We start from the raw sequence: 19,229 nt of genomic DNA, 5'->3' as shown, positions 1-19,229 counted from the left end.
TTCTGTTTGTTATTTTTCTCCCTGTTTCTTCACACATCCTCTTTCTGGCCTGTAGCTTCTTGTCTTTCAACCTTCTCTGTACTGACCAGTCTCTTCCTTGGCAGGTCCTCTGGTTTACTTCCTGCAGCAGGTTGACAAGGTACTCTCCAAAATAAGCCCCTTTGCTGCAGCAGGGATTGTGGTTGGAACTGTGTACTGGTCCGCAGTCACTTACGGTGCTGTCACTGTGATGCAGGTAAGTCAAAGACTGTGCTTAGTATTTTGTTGGATTTGGTGTTGCTTACTGAAGTAACTTGAGCTGCTTCTTGTATGGTTGCAAAAACTACAGGCTGCTTGATGCATGTTTCGGATGATTGCATTTTTGCTTTCTACTGTTTTGTAGGTTGGCTGCATCAGAGAAAATAACTCGGAGAAAAAGTGTGGTTTATGTACTACTCAAGTGTCCTATGTAGTTGGCATTGCCTCAACTTCGAATGAAACGCATATGAAAAATAGCACAGTTCTTTTATTTATTTTTAAAAATGCTTCAGAAAAGGAAACTTCATTAAGTGGTTGTTCAAAACATATTTTGAAGTCACCCCAGGGTGAAAGACATGAAGTGGTTTAGAGTTAAAAGTTTAGGCTTTAAGAGTATGAGGAGAGAGTGTAATAGTTTGGGTATAGTGGTATGGAGAGGAGGGTGTGCACTAAGGGGCTAATGGTTAGGGATGAGGACATGGGCTAAGAGTTAAGGCTGTAGGATTAAATATTTGGGGTACAGTGTTAAGGGTTTGGCGATGTGGGGTTCAGAGTTGTGGGTATAGGGCATACCTGTTAAGAGGAAAAACACATGTCAAATTTTAAGTGTTCTTTTCTTGCACTTCTGTGCATTTTGTAAACTGTTTTCTCTGCGGACAAGCATCTATCCAGTCCTTTCTGCCAGTCAGTCACTTGAGTGGAGTCATTGGTGTTCCATTTACATAGTATGTCCCATTTGGCCACCAGGAACCTGAGTCTCACCAGAGGTTTGGTGCCATTATTCCTCTCCTACCTGTCCTTTATGTCCAGACGTGTTGTCTTGGGGCAGGGGGCACCGGGTGGCCATACAGAAGGAATCTCAAGAAGTGCCACAAGCAGAACTTTTTTCAGAACATGTTCTCAACATCTCAATTGCAGATAAAGAACCCGTAACACATGTGAAGAGCTGGGCCCAAGCCAACACCTTCTCTCATCCGCAGGGAGGAAAGCCAAGCACCTGGCCATGTCCTGGTTGTGAATTTTATAGACTTTGAGATCCTCTAAACCTGTGGTGGATCTTCAAATCAATGTGTACCCTACCACTGAGATGGGACATAAGGTGACAACTTTTGAGGAGCTGGCAAGGGGACAGGTTTGACTGTGCTGGTGATTGGGGCTTGGTGAGAACAACGGGGTCGCCCACATGACAGCCACATTCCTTGGGGGGGCCATACCTCCAGTGCGGACGACATCCTGATGAGCGGTTCCCTGAGCAAGGTGTGGAAGGGGTAGCCAATAATGCCCAGAACCAGAGATGGATGGGAATGGAGGCGAGCACCCGTGACAAGCGAAGACACCATTGAAATTCAGTGCAATGCTACTGTGAAAAGCAGCACTTTATGTTTTATTTTATACAGAAATGGCTAAATTAACTGAAACTGTCATTAAAACTACTCAAACTCAAACTAAACACATTGCCAACTATGACACAAACAAAATTTTATCGTAGAGGTAACCATACATCATTTACTCTCTTAAACCCTAACCCAGAGCCCTTAACCCTATAACCAACCAGAGCCAAAACCCTTACCCCCATACCCCTAACATCTAATTTCCTAGCCTTAACTCTTATACCTTTAACCCCTTCAGCGCTAATGACAAGGGTAACTCGTCATGGACTTTCCATTGATTTCAATGGAAAGTCAATGGACCTCGCACACACCCCTTAGCAGCCAAGTGGTTAAACATTTAGTGTACACGCTTGCTCCTCAAACTTGTTACCCTTAACACCCCGTACTATTAAACCCTAACCTTTTAACTCCTTAAGCCCTAACTCCTCACCTGCAAACCCATAACCTTATGTTATGATTCCCAAGGTAGCCCAATATAGACCTAGGTAGTTGCATGACCTTTTACCTACATTTGTCCTACCATTGTTCTACATAATGGCTCTGGTGATGACCTTTTACCTAGTTAGGTGCCTCATAAATGTTGTGTGGTTTTCTTCAAAAACTAGCCTGATTTATTATGCATGAGGATTCTCAGTCACACCGCAGGATTACCATCTTCTGCATAATAACTCTGTATAAGGGTCACCACTATCGTCATCCTCGGCCGACATGCCCACAGTACCATGACCCATCTAGGTAGAACCCCTGAGGCCACCTTTTGGGTATAAAAGCACCACATCTTTGCTAAGCAAATCAGAAGAGAAAGACTTCCATGCTGAGGTCCGTGCACGCAGATACTCCAGCACGCAGTGGTCTGACATTCCTCGCGTGGTGCCCAACTCGAGACCAAGATGGGGTCCTTCGCTCTCTTACATCAGGTAGTGGGGTTGGCTCTTTCCTAGGGGGATTCTTGGCTATACTCCTACATACATGCTAGGTACACTTAGGTATATCTATTTAGGGTTTGCTTAGTAGGAGTACGCATTATTACTGTCATGTATCTATATGTCTGCATATATCCACTGTTTTAGCACTATGGTAGAATTCTTCCTTCTATTTATTCTATTAGTGCTTATAACCATATACATCTGTTTCTGTCTAATGGTTGTTGCAGCACACAAATTTTATACTAGAATGACGCTGGTTCAATCAATGCTTTTTGAAAACGCCCCCACCATTTATTCTGTGTATCTCTCAGAGACAACTTGAGCACTAGTGACTGAGTGAAAAGTACTGTATTGTTTCCACGAACCCGGAGGGGTCACGGTTGTCTTGTTCGATTGTTGCCAGAAACTGTTCACTCCTTGGTAAGAGAGGATCATAGTGGCACTGTGAGCTAACTGGTCTACAGACTAACCTATCCTCTGAGGGTGCCTGGTATCAGTCTGGACACCAATCCCTTAGTTTATGTTGTATAAACGTGCAGATCCTATATGGATGTATAGGGACTACACAACAAGGCGCCACCAACATTGGTTTGGTTCTAATTTAACGGTCAAATCTGAGTAGTTCAGTCGTGCTTTTCTCAGAGACCTCTACTCACATTTACCCAGAGTAGTCTGGAGTGGGAAGGGAAAAATCCACCACAGCTGAGTAGGCATACCCTATGTTTTTGCTGTAGGTATATTCAAGCTTGAAGGATTATAGTACCCAACATTGTGCAAAACTTTTTTATCCCTCTCTTTTCCATAATATAAATTTCTTTGAACAATGTCTGTCCGAGATGAGGCTGCGCCTGCATTAAACGCGAATGCAGGGGAAGCTGAACAGGAAGGTGCAATAAACATTTCAGAAAATGTCAGACATGCACTTACTTTAAAACTAGCAGATTTTCGAGTCCCAGCATTAGGTGGGACTGTTGCCTTTGTGACTGAGGCACTAGAGGCATACAGGACATAGGTATTCTATTCTTGGGTCAAATCCTCATCTGCAGATGCACGCACACATACATTTAATTATAATATACCGTATGAAATACCAGAAGAATACAATCCATATGAGGACATAGGAGTCCCGTTAACATACCAGGAACATATAAACTGGTTTAAAGGCGCCCTCCCACACACTACAGAAAACGTGAGACTCCGTCTGCTCAGCAGAGACAGAGCGTCTTGGCCGGTCTCTGCTGCTGGCACACCGCATTCAGAAATGGACACATTGCCAATAGCAAACTTACATCCACCACACAAAGAAATAATAAAACGCTACAGAAATCTGACATAGTTCGTTATGAGAACACTCACACTTCAACCTACAAGGGTTACTCCAGCAGGTCAATTACAAGGGACCGCAACTATAATCACCCCCAAACACTGAACGCAGTTATGTGAAGACTGCCCACTAAAAGTGAGCAAATGCCATTCTGGATAGCTCAGAAAATAGCACATCTAGAGGCTGTTTCCTCACACATTCCCACAAGAAAAACACAGAATATTAACAATCTGCTTGCCAATGGTAATATCTCCCCAGATAGAGGACTGTACACTTGGGGAACAGTTTTCGCTGCCATCTATACCAGGACACATGGCACCCCTTCAATAGCAGTGATACCGGAGGTATTAAAGCAAATACAGAATGAGTACGGGGCAGAACCTGCTCTGAACGTAGGGAAGAAATGAATAGGCAATTTTTCCCAGGTATCTACAATTATGTTGGGAAACATAAAAGGGAAGGCAGCAGCGGTGGCCCTATGCGTGAGGGAATGCACTCCGGCACAACAGAAGCAAGAATTACTAGTAATTACCGAAGAAAAGTATGCTTCATTGGGTAGAGATAATTTGGGAGCTAGACTTGCGATACCACAAGTAATGGGTAGTCCTGAAAAGGATAACTCCAAAGAACCTCCTGATTCTTCTAAAAAGAAATGGGATAATAAACATCAAGAAAATATAGAGTATAGATCACAATCATAGTGGGTCTCCTCAACAGGAGCCCTCAGATAGGAGGTATAACCTTAGAAATCGTGACAATATTAAAAAACTTGACCGATATCAGGGTTCTGATACACGTTCCTCTCGTTCCATTCAGGGTTCATCAAAACACTCTGAGAGGGAAGGACGGTCAGAACACAGATCAGAAGACCAAGCAAAATCAAGAGATACACATTGCACCTCAGACTATAATATCAAAAAAGATGATAAACCAAAATCCAAGCTTCAATTTAAAAAGAAAAAAGTAGCTGGCCTTAAAATAAGAAATGCCCAGGCTACGGAGGACTCAACTTCTGAACAGGGAATGGGCTCTGACGATGCTAGACAGCGCAGCAGAAGTAACAATAACTTGCCAGAACCTGATGGAATTTCTGGTGACAGTGACATTGAATGATAATAATATGGTGGAACCACCTGATACTAGGGTAAGTGACCCATACCAGTTATATGAAATAGCACTCCACATGGAGGGGAACATACCCAGGAAAGTGAAGGGTCTCTTTTGGGAGAACCTGACTTTTGAATACGATATCCTTTTGGCTGAAAAAGATTGGCCTCATTAGTTTGTAATGGACTGCTGGAAGGGAGAAACTGTAACTTTACCAGCCTTCTTTGACCTCATTCCAGAATCCTTAAAACATTCATACACGCTGGGGTGGGCGGTAGCACTAGCTCCTGCATTATACTGCAATCATGTATGGTGGGATGCTGAGTCACCTCACCATGTAATCCCAATAAAAACTATGTCAACTCCACAGAGACGGTACCCAATAAAACATGATACAAAAAAGCAAGTCAGGTAGATCTTAGACCAACTTGAAAACCAAGGTGTAATGGAGAACTGAACCTCTTCCATGAACAATCCTTTGTTTCCCATAATGAAACTGGACAATTCATATTGTTTAGTTTTGAACTACAGGCATTTGAACACATGCACAAAAACATGAGCAGTACAAAATTCACTCAGTGCCGCATTAATGAATAACATTGTGCAGAATACAAAACAACATTAGATATCTCACATTTTTTTCTGCCAAAATATATCACCTGAAGGCAGACATTTAACAGAATTTTTAGCCCTAGGCTGTCAGGGTCAATTCTGTAGACTGCTGCAATGGTATAAAAATAGCCTGGGTTGTTTTCAGCAAGACTATCAGAGAAATCTTTTACTTGGATCATTTGACCAGGGTGAACAGCATAGTTTTGGGGTTTTCCTCTCAGGGCTATAAATGTAACTTTAAAAAATCAAAAATTGCCACCTCATTGTCCTAGTCTTAGGATATGAGCTCTCAAGTGAAAGGAAAAGCCTAGCAGCAATTTTTTTTAGAAAAGTGCGCGCTGCTCCAACCTCCAAAAACTCTGAAAAACTAACAATCCATTTTAGGATTCCTAAATTTTGGCAGAACATACATTTTTAGATTACGCAGAAAAAGTAAAACCTTTCCACGACTTAATAAGACCTGATATTTTTTTTGGGACACAGGAATATACAGAAATTCTCCGTTCCCTACAAGCTGACATGATGGCTTCCAAACACTTACACACATGTGTAAATGCCACGTACTTGGTGATCCGTGTAATCGCGGGTCAATCCGAGTACACTTACCTAACCTTCAGTGAAGACTAAACTGTACCCATTGCATACAAATCACATTTGTACACAAACGCTGAAATGCATTTTGCATCCACTGAAAAAATTCTAACCCGTACAGTCTGCTCTAGTGAGAGAAAGAGCATTGGCTCAGGGTAAACTAATAATTGTCATAACTCTAGTACCAACCTTAGAGGCGGTTACTAAAGCAAGCGTTCCAAATGCTAAATCACTGCATCCGCAATGGATACAATGGGCTAATTCTCACATTGCAACATATGTGGATTCCAAATTTGATTCTACATTTAAAAACACAAGCATTCTTGCATTATGAACAAGAATATCCTCTCCTGAATGAAATAATGCCTCTATATCAGTATGAAGACATTTTTTTACACTGACTGTTCTGCTCAGCCTGCCGTAGGAAGTAAACAGCAATTCAGCGTCGCATGTGTGATTGTGAAGGGACGTATGGGGGACAGTAAGTTTGTCCTAGCAATACATAGAAGCAGTCTCTAGGAGATTGTGCAGCACAGCTGGCAGAACTCAAAGCCCTGATATTGGCACTCAAAAATGCGGATTGAGAATTCCCCACACTAATTGTGTGTGATTCATTTCATTGTGTCCAGTCTTACACTTAATATCTTTACTACTGGGGCCAGAATGGATTTAAAGATTCAAAACGTTGTACAATAAAGCCTAAATTACTTTGGGAACAAGCAACAGTGCTGAAAAAAGGCTTGCCACAGGCTCAAGTGATTCATACGATCTGTCATCAAGGTGTTGACGTGCACGTTGAAGGGAATTCATAGGCTGATGAAGCCGCCAGGGCAGCAGTGCAAACTGCTGCCGTTGCTGCAATTACTCTTTCTAGCACAAAGGCATACAGAATATTCTGTATGCTCAAATTCCAGGAGTGAGGGATAGGGTAATAGCAAACATGGATCGCAGATTAGGTTTAATACTAGCTGCACACAAGGTTCTGGGTTCTGCACACACAGGTTTTACTGCAGCAGTTTCCTTATTGAAGCAACGTTATTGGTTGCTGGGTCTTACAAAACAGACCAAGGGTCGTCCTTAAATGCCACATCTGCCAGCAGATGAAGGGTTCCACCGTAGCACGTCCACCTCAAACACCTTTACTGATATCGGACAGACCTCTTGCATGTGTCTATTTGGACCACTGCGGCCCCCTACAATCTGGCGGGGCTAACAAGTACAACTTGGTGGCAGTGGATTCCTGCTCTAGATTCCTGTGGGTTTGGCCTCCGCGCTTGGCTGACGCTCTAACTGTTATAAAGGATTTGTGACACTTCATAGGGACATACGCAATTGGCACAATACATTCTGACCGTGACCCTGCGTTTAGCTTTCTGACTTACAAAGAAGCCATGGGAAGTTTGGGTGTTGCATTGTGGTACTACTCTCCGTATCATCCCGAGGGAAATTCGATTGTGGAGAGGGCGGCAGGGGGGGTCAATCACCCATATGGGTTCCAGAGGGCACTTAACAACATGCCAAGAAGTTCCCTAGGAGGCAGTACTCCATATATGATGTCCTGTTTGTGACAAGAATGTCGGTGGCCCGTCCTCGATTTTGGCAGCACAGTGGCGGATGAAAAAGCATTTCGCATCAATGATGGTTTGACTGTTTGAGAAGATCTCAATGAATTCCTGGCACTACAAAGCAACGCCCAAGTAAAACGCTCCGCCACTGGGGAAGTAAAAGCAGTATCGGCAAGACCTGCCTGTGTCCATAGTATCGGGGACCTGGTCAGAAAAAAATTGTGGACAAGAAAGAATTTGGGCCATCTGTGCTGTCCTGTCTGTCGAAGGAAAAAGAACAGTACTTCTTTCGCCTCTTGCCGGCAACAAAGAAAAGAGATTTGTCTCCATTGATCTTATTAAACCACACTATGTGACCAATACTGAATAGCAGGCCGCGTGGGCTCCTGGGCAGCCGCTGATCTCCTCTCGCTACCATGCAGGAGGTTCAGACAGAAAGATTAATAACATTTGAAGATTGTACTATACAGAGCAACAGAGTTGCCAACAATGAAATGGAATTTGTGCCTATTAAAATTGAAAAAACAACAAAATACAAATGATACACAGATCTCAATTCGGCCTAATACCGACATCTATGTGAATATGTCTCACAACGAGTCATCTACCAGTTGAACAAAATCTGCTGAGCTACCAAAGATAGATCGAACAGCGTCTGGCTACTTCATTGATTTTGATACGTTCTTATTGGATCCGAGTGAACCTGAGTCACCACCAGCTTCTGTTCCTCTTAAAGGAAAAATATTTAAACTATACCTTTGGCTAGAAAAGACTTGCTTTGTTTCTCCCTCGCTACTGCTCTGTATTGCAATTGGTCTACTGTTCCTAGTCCTCTGGATAGGTGTAGTAACTGTCTTTTTCCTGCACCTGAATGGACATTTTCTCCCAGAACACTCCGCAGTGCAACATGTGAACTTGGTCCTCAAGCCACGTACATCATCTCATCGTGAACGAAGAGACCTGTCCTTTGTGAGTATTACAGCAGTTCCGGTTGCTGAAGGAATAGTTTGGGATAGGGTTGCGAATGGTGTATTACAACATTTCTTTGAATGATATCATCACCTCCAGTACACTCTCTGATGATTGGGACGTTGTAACTGTGAACAGTATGCCGTCTGATTTAGAAAAATCTGCTGCACTCTCCAAAGAGGAATTGTATGCTGATGCATCTGATTTTGATACCATGTACCGTTACCAACATTATGGTCATTATTTTCATCACAAAGCAAGTATTCCACATAATATTACTTATAACGGTGGTTATGACCAGATTATATAACTCCCTTTTGGTTAAACTTTGCCTAATCCAATCTGAATTGGCGTTCAGGGAAGCACTGTAGACCTGGCTATTCAGCCAGAGCTAGACTCCCGGCATTCTATCTCTCCTGCTTGCCTCCGTTAGCGCTGGGACACCTCTGTGTGAGGTAGCTGTTGCGCTTTATAAATGTATTATTATTATTATTACTACCATCCATGTAAACGTTGCCCAACATCACCGAAAGGTAGTACACAAACGTTTGCACAAAAGTTTGTTATTTTCTGGGTTTATCACTTTAGACCCGACCTCATATTATTATAAGGTTGCACCTACAACTGCAAAGAAAAATATGCTCACTAAAACTATGCTTCCTTTATTTCTCAGCTGTTTTTACAAGGTGTTGCCTTTTAGAGGGACACCATAGACACGAAATCTGTCTGGGGGACTAAAGATTGGCAAGTTCAGGGGACTGAGGCATTACTTAGAGCATGTCTCATACCACAGCAGACTATCTTCCTGGAGCACACAGTGCAACAAACTTTCTGTCTTGGACTAGCCAAGATCAAGGACTTGAACACACCTCTGATTCCCTCGCTTTCACACTTTTAGGGATGGCAATACTATACAGAACATAGTGAGGATACGCTAGATGACATTATACATGAAGGTTCATACAATTCTTCAGACAATTGGAAGGTAGGATTAGTTTGGCCTATCGACACAAATGGGTGTCAGTCAAGATTCAAGGGTACCACTGAAGGGTTTCGTATTTATAGGCCTGACCAACACTATGTACAACGAGAATATCCGGGGGTGGTGACATCCTACAATGTTGGGAAGTTATGCCTAGAGTGGCTGCGAACCTCAACACTGTCCCAGGTGAAACAACACTTGCCCTTACTTTCAGATGAAATGGATTTAAGGGATTTTTTTTGCTAGGTCAGCGGAAGCCACGTCGTACACTCTTCTTATACGCTATTTACAACGCAGTATGAAAGATCTCTCAACCGGAAGCTGCGGAGGGATTGCGTGAAATTGATAAGGTTAACGTAGAGAAGGCTTTGTCAGTGGTCGACAATGGCATGACCACACTATCATCCGGGATTTATTCACTGGGCAACATTGTATCTTCTGCAATAGATATGATGGAACAGGACCTGTCCTTTCTTCAACATGGGCAATCAGTTACGATCCATTCTATTATTAAGCTGGACGTTACAATCATTGCGCTCTGTCATGTGCCTTGGCGACATATCAACAGCACGTCTTTGATCTCTGCTTATAATTTAACAGAAAGGCAGACAACAATGGCATTAACAGATGCAAAATCTACAATGTTGTGCACTGAAAAATTAGGCCGATTACCTTTCACCGTGGCTGAGTCACCTTCCACAGAATGGTTAATCCATGGGCATATAATATTGCCAGTGACAACATTCCAATTTCAATATTGTCTACAGTACCACCAAGTAGGCCGGTATGAAGCGTTGGGTAGGGAATGCATCCATGAATCCTGGGAATTACCTTACAGATTTAGATGCAGGAATGGGGACACTGAATTGTTTCTCAGCGGTTCAGACTGTAAGAATCAGTTAAATGGGTCTCTAATTTGTTAGGACATTATGCTTCACGGAGCTTGCATTGGTTTGGTTGCAAACCTATCTCGTCATTTAATCCCCAGCTGCGTGATTCATCCGTTGTTCAAACTACTCTCAAACAGGATTTGTTTGATGTTGAACTGTCAAGGTATATGCACGCATATCTGGTCACAGTAAGTTCCAGGGTTACTTGTAGTATGCAAGTATTGTTTCCACTGACCCATACAGTCAGGGAGGCACTGATGTGGCCTTCATTGAATATTTCCTTTATATGGTTTGATTCTTAGAGCAGACTTAAAGCCATACTTTTATAGAAGGAGGTGGCCTTAACCTCCGCTCTTGAGACTTTTGATCTCCAGGTTGCAGGGTCTCAGCTGAGAAACAGGCACTAGTCCGAACTAATTTCCCGCTCCATTTTGGGGAAATGGTACATTGTATCTTTAACAAGTCTGATACGAGTGGGGTAGTACACTTTTTTAAGGACATAGATTCTGGGCTATTAGGCACCTTTCAGACGGTTTTCGGAGTTATTCCATCATTAATACACTACGTAGTGGGAAGCGTTTTTGGAGGGCTTCTGCTGGTCCTACTACTTTTAGTGGGTATCCTGGTTTTAATTATCCTGCTACGCAATGGACGTCCCAAATTCCAAAGAGATGGAAAAAGTGTTCTTGGAGCGACGTTGCTTCGAACGTATGGTACTTTATCTGGGCTCACCTCCGCTTCGGGAGCTAAGTGAGCATTGGTTTCTGTCATTCAGATCAGTCTAGGTCGACTGCGTCTTGTCCGTACTCCGCTGCTTATTCTACGGACATGAATGCGTGTTGGACATCTGTCTAACACTTCCATCGGTTGCGCCTCCAGACGTGGATGTACTGCTGGACCCGTGAAAGGCCCATGTAGTGCAGTGTCCTCCGCGTATTCCAATCCTGATGTTGGCTTTCTTGGAGCCACCACAGGATGCTTCAGCTCCTGTCTGAATGGACACCGGTTCTGTACCAGGCTCACAGGCATCAAGTGCTTCCTCAGCAGCTGCAGTGGGAACCGGAGAAAATCAACTTTGCTCCATTGACCTGATAAAAGAGGTGTTACAGGGACCGTCGTCTGCGAAGGAAAGCAGCAGTGATGTTGCATCTCCCACACAGGACACATAAACATTTGGCTCCCTGTGTGCTGGGAACAATTAGGCCTTTTTTCGAAAACAACCTAAATTGGAATTAAAAAACATCATTTTGTTTAATTTTTCCTCTTTTGCTCTCACTCAACACAATGGCTTTCAACGTACTCAGTTGATCTAACGGTATATTGACTATTTAGAGGACTTCTATAGCTTTTTTGACTTTTGCATCATTTTTAACACAAACAATGTTGTTAGATGTTTTTACTCCTATTTTAGCAATGTCTTTATATGAATTTTAAACATGCATATTTTTAGCATTTTTTACTTTGTCGTTCAGTCGGATGAGGAGTGGGTTATGAACCCCAATGTACCCCAATATAGGCCTAGGTAGTTGCACGACCTTTTACCTATATTTGTCCTGCCATTGTTCTACATAACGTTTCTGGTGCTGACCTTTTACCTAGTTAGGTGCCGCATAAATGTGTGGTTTTCTCCGAAAATTAGCCTCATTTATTATGCATGAGAATTCTCAGTATCCCAGCAGGATTACCATCTTCTGTATAGTAACTCTGTATAAGGATCACCACTATCGTCATCCTCGTCCGACATGCCCACAATACCATGACGCACATCTAGGTATATAAGCACCGCATCTTTACTAGGCAAACCAGAGGAGAAAGACTTCAATGCTGACACGAGACGCTGATGTCCATGCATGCAGATACTCCAGCACACAGTGGTCTTAACATCCCTTGCGGGGTGTCCAACTCGAGACCAAGATGGGGTCCTTCGCTCTATCCTAGGGGGATTCTTGACTATACACTTACATACGTGCTAGGTACATTTAGTTAGGGTTTGCATAGTTGGAGTACACATTATAACCGTTGTGTAGCTATATGCCTGCATAAATCCATTGTTTTAGCACTATGATAGAATTCTACTTTTTATTCACTCTTAGTGCTCATGACCGTATATATCTGTTTCAGTCTAATGGTTGTTGCAACACACATATTTTATACTAGAGTGACGTTGGTTCAATAAATACTTATTGAAAATGTCCCCACTGTTTATTCTGTGTATCTCTCTGAGACAAAGTAAGCACGAGTGACTGAGCGAAAAGTACTGTACTGTTTCCACGATCCCTGAGGAGTCAGGTTTGTCATGTTCAATAGTTGCCAGAAACTATTTGCTCCCTGGTAAGAGGGGCACATAGTGGCACTGTGAGCTAGCTGGTCTACAGGCGAACATATCCTGTGGGGGTGTCTGGAACCAGTCTGGACACCACTCCAATAGTATATGTTGTCTAAACGTGCAGATCCTATATAGATGTATAGGAACTACACAAAACAGTAAAAGTAATGCGGCGGACAAACACATTTTGTTTTCTTCCATTTATTCACTTATGTAACAATGGTGGCATGCCATGCATGTACCGCTGTTACTACAAAAGACTATAAATAAAGAATAAATAAAGTTAAAAAAACCAAAACAATGTTCTTTCCCCCGCAGTATTACTATTCCATTTGCAAATCCAATAGCTGTGCATTTAACTATTGCGAGACCTAATGCATTGCAAATTCTCCATTGGAAACAAGGGGAAGTGAAGCCAGCAGTACTGGGCGGGAGTCTGGGAATCCTTAAAGAGGCTTCGGGTTTACTGATGGAGAGGAGTAGTGTATCTGTGTATGTATATTGCAGAGCTGCAGCGGCGAATTTTTTGTTTTGGGGGGTGGGTGGGTATGGAGAGAGGGGGGGGGGGGGATTGGGTGTATGGCGAGGAGTTTGGATGGATGGATGTCCAGGAGAGTTATACTTATAGAGAGAGGTAGGAGAATTGGGGTATGTATGTTTGGAGGAGAGGCGGAGAGTATTGTACATTTTTGGAGAGGTGGGACAGATTTATGTATGGTGAGGCTTTGTTGTATGGATTGTGCACCAACATTTATATAGCGCTTATTTTATCTATCCCTATGTTAGATGCTGAAGCCCCTGCCTACATGTATGGTTCTTCACTGAGGCCGCTGCAGCTTTCCCGATGCTGCAGGCCTTTCACTTTATACGGGTGCTTATTTTGTACAATTAAAGTTGCAGGTCGCATAATTTTGGAGTGGCATGTACTCACGTGTGACTTGCCTAAGGACACAAAGACACCTTTGAATGGGATGGAAATCCATCCAAAGATGTCTGCCCATGTATATGCGCGCATGCATTGTGGTATGAAAAGGCATTCACAGAAATCGTGTCTGAAAGCAGTGCATATGCAGAATGCACCACTGTGCAGGTGGCAACGAGCACTCTGTAGCAGTGACTATGGAGCTTCCATGTCCTAAATTGTTTTTTAAATGCTGTGGATGCAACATGGTGGCCAGTAGCACCCTCTCACCTGGTGCAGAGTGCTCACGGGCAGCTGCGTTGCCCTGAAGAGCTCTGCGATATTGTTGTTTCCTGCGGTGGTGGTCCCTCTGCCCGCTCTCTCCCTGTAGCACCACCCAAATAGCCGACGCACAAAATGAAAATGGCGTGCCACACTGGTTAAAAAATATATAATAAAAACAAAAGTAAAGCGCACCGCTGCTGCTTAAAAAAACTTATGATATTTTTTAAAAAGGAGTTTGGTGAGCCACGCATACTAATAAAGGGGTGCAGCCGCCATTGTTAAAGATGAAGTTGATTTTAAAAAAATCAAAAGCGATAACATCTACCCTCCGTGGAGCGGGGAGGGGTGGGAGTGCCATTAAAACATAATGTGTGGCGTCCATACTTGAGCGCCACGCTGAGCCAGGAAAACACACAGCCTCTGATTTGTGGTAGTGCCGGCTAGGAGAAAGTAATTACGAAAATAGTGCTGAATAAGTGTAATTAAAAGGTACCAAATAACAACACATGTAACAGGTGCTGTGCTCAAGGGAGGTTACAAGACGAGAAAATGTGGTACTAAGGAGGGACTACTAAGCCTATTGACCAATGAAAAGCCACCATTTACAATGGACAGTGACAAGAGCCTATTAAAAAGATGGGTGGAAAGTGGGCAGAGCTTCATGCCCATATCCTGAATACTGCATGTCTCAGAAAGACAGAGCAGGGGCTGCCTAGGTGAGACCTAAAAATGTCACGTTTGTTTACACTGTGCTTCTATTTTCGGTGCACTGAAGCCATCTGATATGAAAGCACATTGCCAAAGGGACTGTAGAAAGTGGGTCGTGTGTTGAAATTGCATGTGCTTCCCTAACATGTGCGAGACTTTGTGAAGGATGTCTGGTGTTTGTCTGTCTTTGTATGTGTGATTGGTCAGTGTGTGTAAATGATTTGTGTCCGTATTTATGTACCACAAAAAACAAAGCCTTCTAGTTTGTCACTTTTCAGGGTTGTGGAATTCCTAACACCTGGAGAGAAGGGCATATTATTTGGAGTTAGACATCAAGTTTTCACGTTTACTTTGTCTAATGAAACCAGCCTCAGTGCAGCTAGTTTGCAAACCCCCGTATAGATCTGTGAAAAAGAATTGCCCACCCCTAAGTCATTGTTGTATCTATATTTGTAAGTTGTTTAAACTTAATAGTGTAAGGGAAGGCAATAAGCTGTGGCACAGTTTGCATTATGAACTGTTCTTCCAATAAAAATTGTATATTGCCACATTTATTCAACTGATAAACATGCACTCCTACTTTGTTTCCACATTGTGTTATTGCTGTATTTAACTTAAAACATTATTAAAAACAGAAAGCAAGGAGTCTTATTTTTAATGCTTCTAGAATGCCTCCTGGTTATAAGCACTATATGTGTAAGGATAAAAGCAAAATTGGTGACTTTCTCTTAAAATGAAGTGTACACAAAAAAAGTTGCAACCACAATACTAAGTGGTCAGGTAAGACAATGGCAGTTTATACAGGCAACAAAATCCACTTTCACTGGTTCACACATTTACACTGACATAAGACATCTGCTGTGCGTTTTGTCCATCACACATTACTGTGACTGCCCCATAAACTAGCCATCACCAAATGAAGAGGCAATGAATAACTGGAGAGATCTGCCTTGAGCTGCTAACCAATCGGAGTACTCTACATTAGTCTACCCATGCAGTGCCCGAAAAGCTACATACTATGACCACTTCTGGACCTTTCACAATGACAATCAGTTAAGGGATGTTATTTTTTCTTTAAGTCGGTCCCAGTAGATCTCTTCCCATGTCACCTTTCCCATGAACCATAAACGAAACAAAATATTTTAGAATAGTCAACCAAGTGCGGTGACCAGCGAAGTGAACTGTGATCCTAAGAAATACCATAAAGGGGTCTGCGGAGCTGCTCCAAACTGCAAGCTTAATGAAAACTATAAACTGCACACCTCTGTGTGTGTCTCTCTCTCGCTCTCTCTCTCTCTCTCCCTCTCTCCCTTTCCCCCTCTCTCCCTCTCCCCCTCTCTCCCTCTCCACCTCTCCCTCTCCCCCTTCTCTCTCGCTCCCCCTCTCTCTCGCTCCCCCTCTCTCTCGCTCCCCCTCTCTCTCCTCTTTCTCTCTCTCGCTCCCCCTCTTTCTCTCTCTCTTCCCCCTCTTTCCCTCTCTCCCCCCTCTCTCTCTCTCCCCCTCTCTCTCTCCCCCCTCTCTCTCTCCCCCCTCTCTCTCTCTCCCCCCTCTCTCTCTTCCCCCTCTCCTCTCTTCCCCCTCTCCTCTCTTCCCCCTCTCCTCTCTTCCCCCTCTCCTCTCTTCCCCCTCTCCTCTCTTCCCCCTCTCCTCTCTTCCCCCTCTCCTCTCTTCCCCCTCTCCTCTCTTCCCCCTCTCCTCTCTTCCCCCTCTCCTCTCTTCCCTCTCTCCTCTCTTCCCCCTGTCCTTCTTCCCCCTCTCTCTACCCCCTCTCTCTCTACCCCCTCTCTCTCTTCCCCCTCTCTCTCTTCCCCCTCTCTCTCTTCCCCCTCTCTCTCTTCCCCCTCTCTCTCTTCCACCTCTCTCTCTTCCCCCTCTCTCTCCCCCCCTCTCCCCCTCTCTTCCCCCCTCTCTCTCTTCCCCCTCTCCCCTTTCCCCCTCGCTCTCTCTTCCCCCTCGCTCTCTCTTCCCCCTCACTCTCTCTTCCCCCTCTCTCTCTCTTCCCCCTCTCTCTCCCTCTCTCTCCCTCTCTCCCCCCTCTCTCTTCTCCCTCTCTCTTCCCCCCTCTCTCTTCCCCCTCCTCTCGCTCTCTTCCCCCTCACTTTCTCTCTTCCCCCTCTATCTCCCTCTCCCTTTCTCCCCCCTCTCTCTTCTCCCTCTCTTCCCCCTCTCACTCTTCCCCCTCTCTCGCTCTCTCTTCCCCCTCACTATCTCTCTTCCCCCTCTCTCTCTACCCCTCTCTCTCTCCCCAACTCTCTCTCTCTTCCCCCTCTCTCTTTCTCCCCCCCCTGTCTCCCCCCCCCCCCTTCATCCATCACAGTGTCAAATGCTGCATCCCACACCACAGTCATCACACCTCGGTGGCCATCGCGTAAGGCGTGGTACCCCTTCCAACATAGGATAAAAACAAAGGCACCCCACTTCCCACCACACACCCTACAAAGTGTGGTGTGCTAACCATGTAGACAGGTGTTTTAGTGCACCACAGAGAAGTAAGTGCTGCATAAATGTTGCAGTACTACACTTTTAGAGCCATTCGATCTGGCACAGTTTGTATTTGAGGGCGAGTGCTTGTTTTTCCTCATTTGTGCCTTTCCTGGACCGTTCTTCTGCATACTGGCTTAAAGAGGTTTAATTTCTGGCGTTGAACTAAAAGGCAATGTTTTGTCAAGCTCCATTAGGAAACTTCTGCAACTGTCACTTGATTTTGTGAAAATCCTCCCTTTCAAATTAGCTCAATGAAGCATATGGGTCATTTGTCTGAATTCCCCAGTGAGTCCAAGAGCAAACTTTTTTATGAGTTCAGAATTACTGGATACTATGTTTATAGTCTGGTTCTAATCCTGCAAATGCTCCTTATCCATGTTCAGAGTTAGCAGTTTTTTCTTCAGCCTTGCAGGAATAAAATGTGTTCTACCCGATCACGAAGCGCTATATAGATTAGACATTCCACACACCTACTCACTCAACAATTGAATACGCATTTTTGGCCTCTTAGAGGGATACTAAAAGCACTATTCAAATATCAGCATACTAGAGTACAACTGGGAAATGCAATCAAGTGGAGGATTGTCTTTCAAAAATGATTTTCTGACCACTAAACTGGAATAGCGGGTACATCGCAACACCTTGTTATGCAGTGGAAGAAAAAGGGGAAAGATACAACATTATTTTCATGAAACAAATAATGTCCAGAACCATGGAGTTAAACTCAAGTGTTTTAAATCATGTTCTACAGGTAATAGTTTTTTCCCCTTCAAACTGCAGGTTTACCCCCACAAATTTCAGTTCCTGCTCTACAGATGCAAAAGAAAGTTTTCTCAATTTGTCATACACTGTATTGGCTGAATCTTCTTCTCATTGTCCTTTTAGCGGAACGTTAGAAGACGTGCACTGGTTTAAATCGCTTGTGAGAAGTTAACTTGTACTTTGAAAGTGTTTGCTACATTCTTCTACGAACCCCATCATTAAGTTGTGCAGCTAGAGCAGGCTCTCTTTGTATTGTTCCTGTGTGTTTGTCAAGAGTATTTAGGTTTGGAAGAGGAGTATGGTACCTCAATGCTCTGTTTTTTCATCTCTATGCTTCAGGTTGTTGGTCACAAGAAAGGTTTAGATGTGATGGAACGTGCTGACCCACTCTTTCTGCTCATGGGCCTTCCCACCATTCCCGTCATGCTGGTGCTAGGCAAGATGATTCGCTGGGAAGATTACGTGCTGCGGATGTGGCACAAATACTCCAGCAAATTGCAAGCTCTCAATGCACTGCTGTTAGGTAAGAATACGATGTACCTGACATGAGGATTCCTGCTCTGGTACAAGTACCAGATACCTGTGCTTGTAAAGCAGAACTTCACCCTATCGGCTTTGTAGAGGTCTGTTTTAGAATTATGCTTCATAAATCATATCTGATATATCATAAAATCTAAATTTTGAAATTCTCTATTCTCTCTTCTTACTGGTTTAATTTCTTCATTAATTTCTCCATTAGGCATTGGCCGTCCTTTACCGCACATGCCTCTGGAGTCCTACCCACAGAGTGACCACTTGTCAGTTTCACGCACTCTTTGTGGAGCACTTGTCTTCCCATCTATCGCCAACCTGGTGGGCCGAGTGATGTTTCGTGGTGTCAACTCCAGCCTGCAGCGAACTATCCTGGTGAGTGTGACCAGCTTGTTGTGTTGCCTGATGGTTTTGCTGTTTGTAGGTCTGCTTTCATGTGTCTGGGGAATGGTTCCCCCAAAACCCTTGGAACTTGGGACAAGTGGTGCGCTTCCATGTCAATGTGATAGAGGGGCAGTTGTATTATTTCCTGATACTGTTTTGAGAAGTCGTTAATTTAAGTAGGGCATTTGTAAGGTGGCATTCATTTACGGTGAAGAATGGGTTGTATACTTGATGCAACGGTGTGCTGGTGACCT

General features: G+C 43.7%; 1 protein-coding gene across 3 annotated transcripts in view; it reads left to right on the top strand.

Annotated features, from left to right (window-relative positions):
- The window catches only part of LOC144792083 (E3 ubiquitin-protein ligase MARCHF5-like), a 65,751-nt gene that overhangs the window by 23,242 nt on the left and 23,280 nt on the right, over positions 1-19,229 (top strand). For all 3 annotated transcript variants that reach the window (XM_078666933.1, XM_078666935.1, XM_078666934.1), the window contains exons 3-5: positions 105-235; positions 18,400-18,583; positions 18,800-18,966. In XM_078666933.1, the coding sequence (XP_078523059.1) occupies positions 105-235; positions 18,400-18,583; positions 18,800-18,966 (482 nt within the window). The remainder of the gene's footprint in view (positions 1-104; positions 236-18,399; positions 18,584-18,799; positions 18,967-19,229) is intronic.

Source organism: Lissotriton helveticus, chromosome 11 (genome assembly GCF_964261635.1).
Source record: "Lissotriton helveticus chromosome 11, aLisHel1.1, whole genome shotgun sequence".
Classification (NCBI taxonomy): domain Eukaryota; kingdom Metazoa; phylum Chordata; class Amphibia; order Caudata; family Salamandridae; genus Lissotriton; species Lissotriton helveticus.
This window is presented reverse-complemented; position numbering and strand designations above follow the sequence as displayed.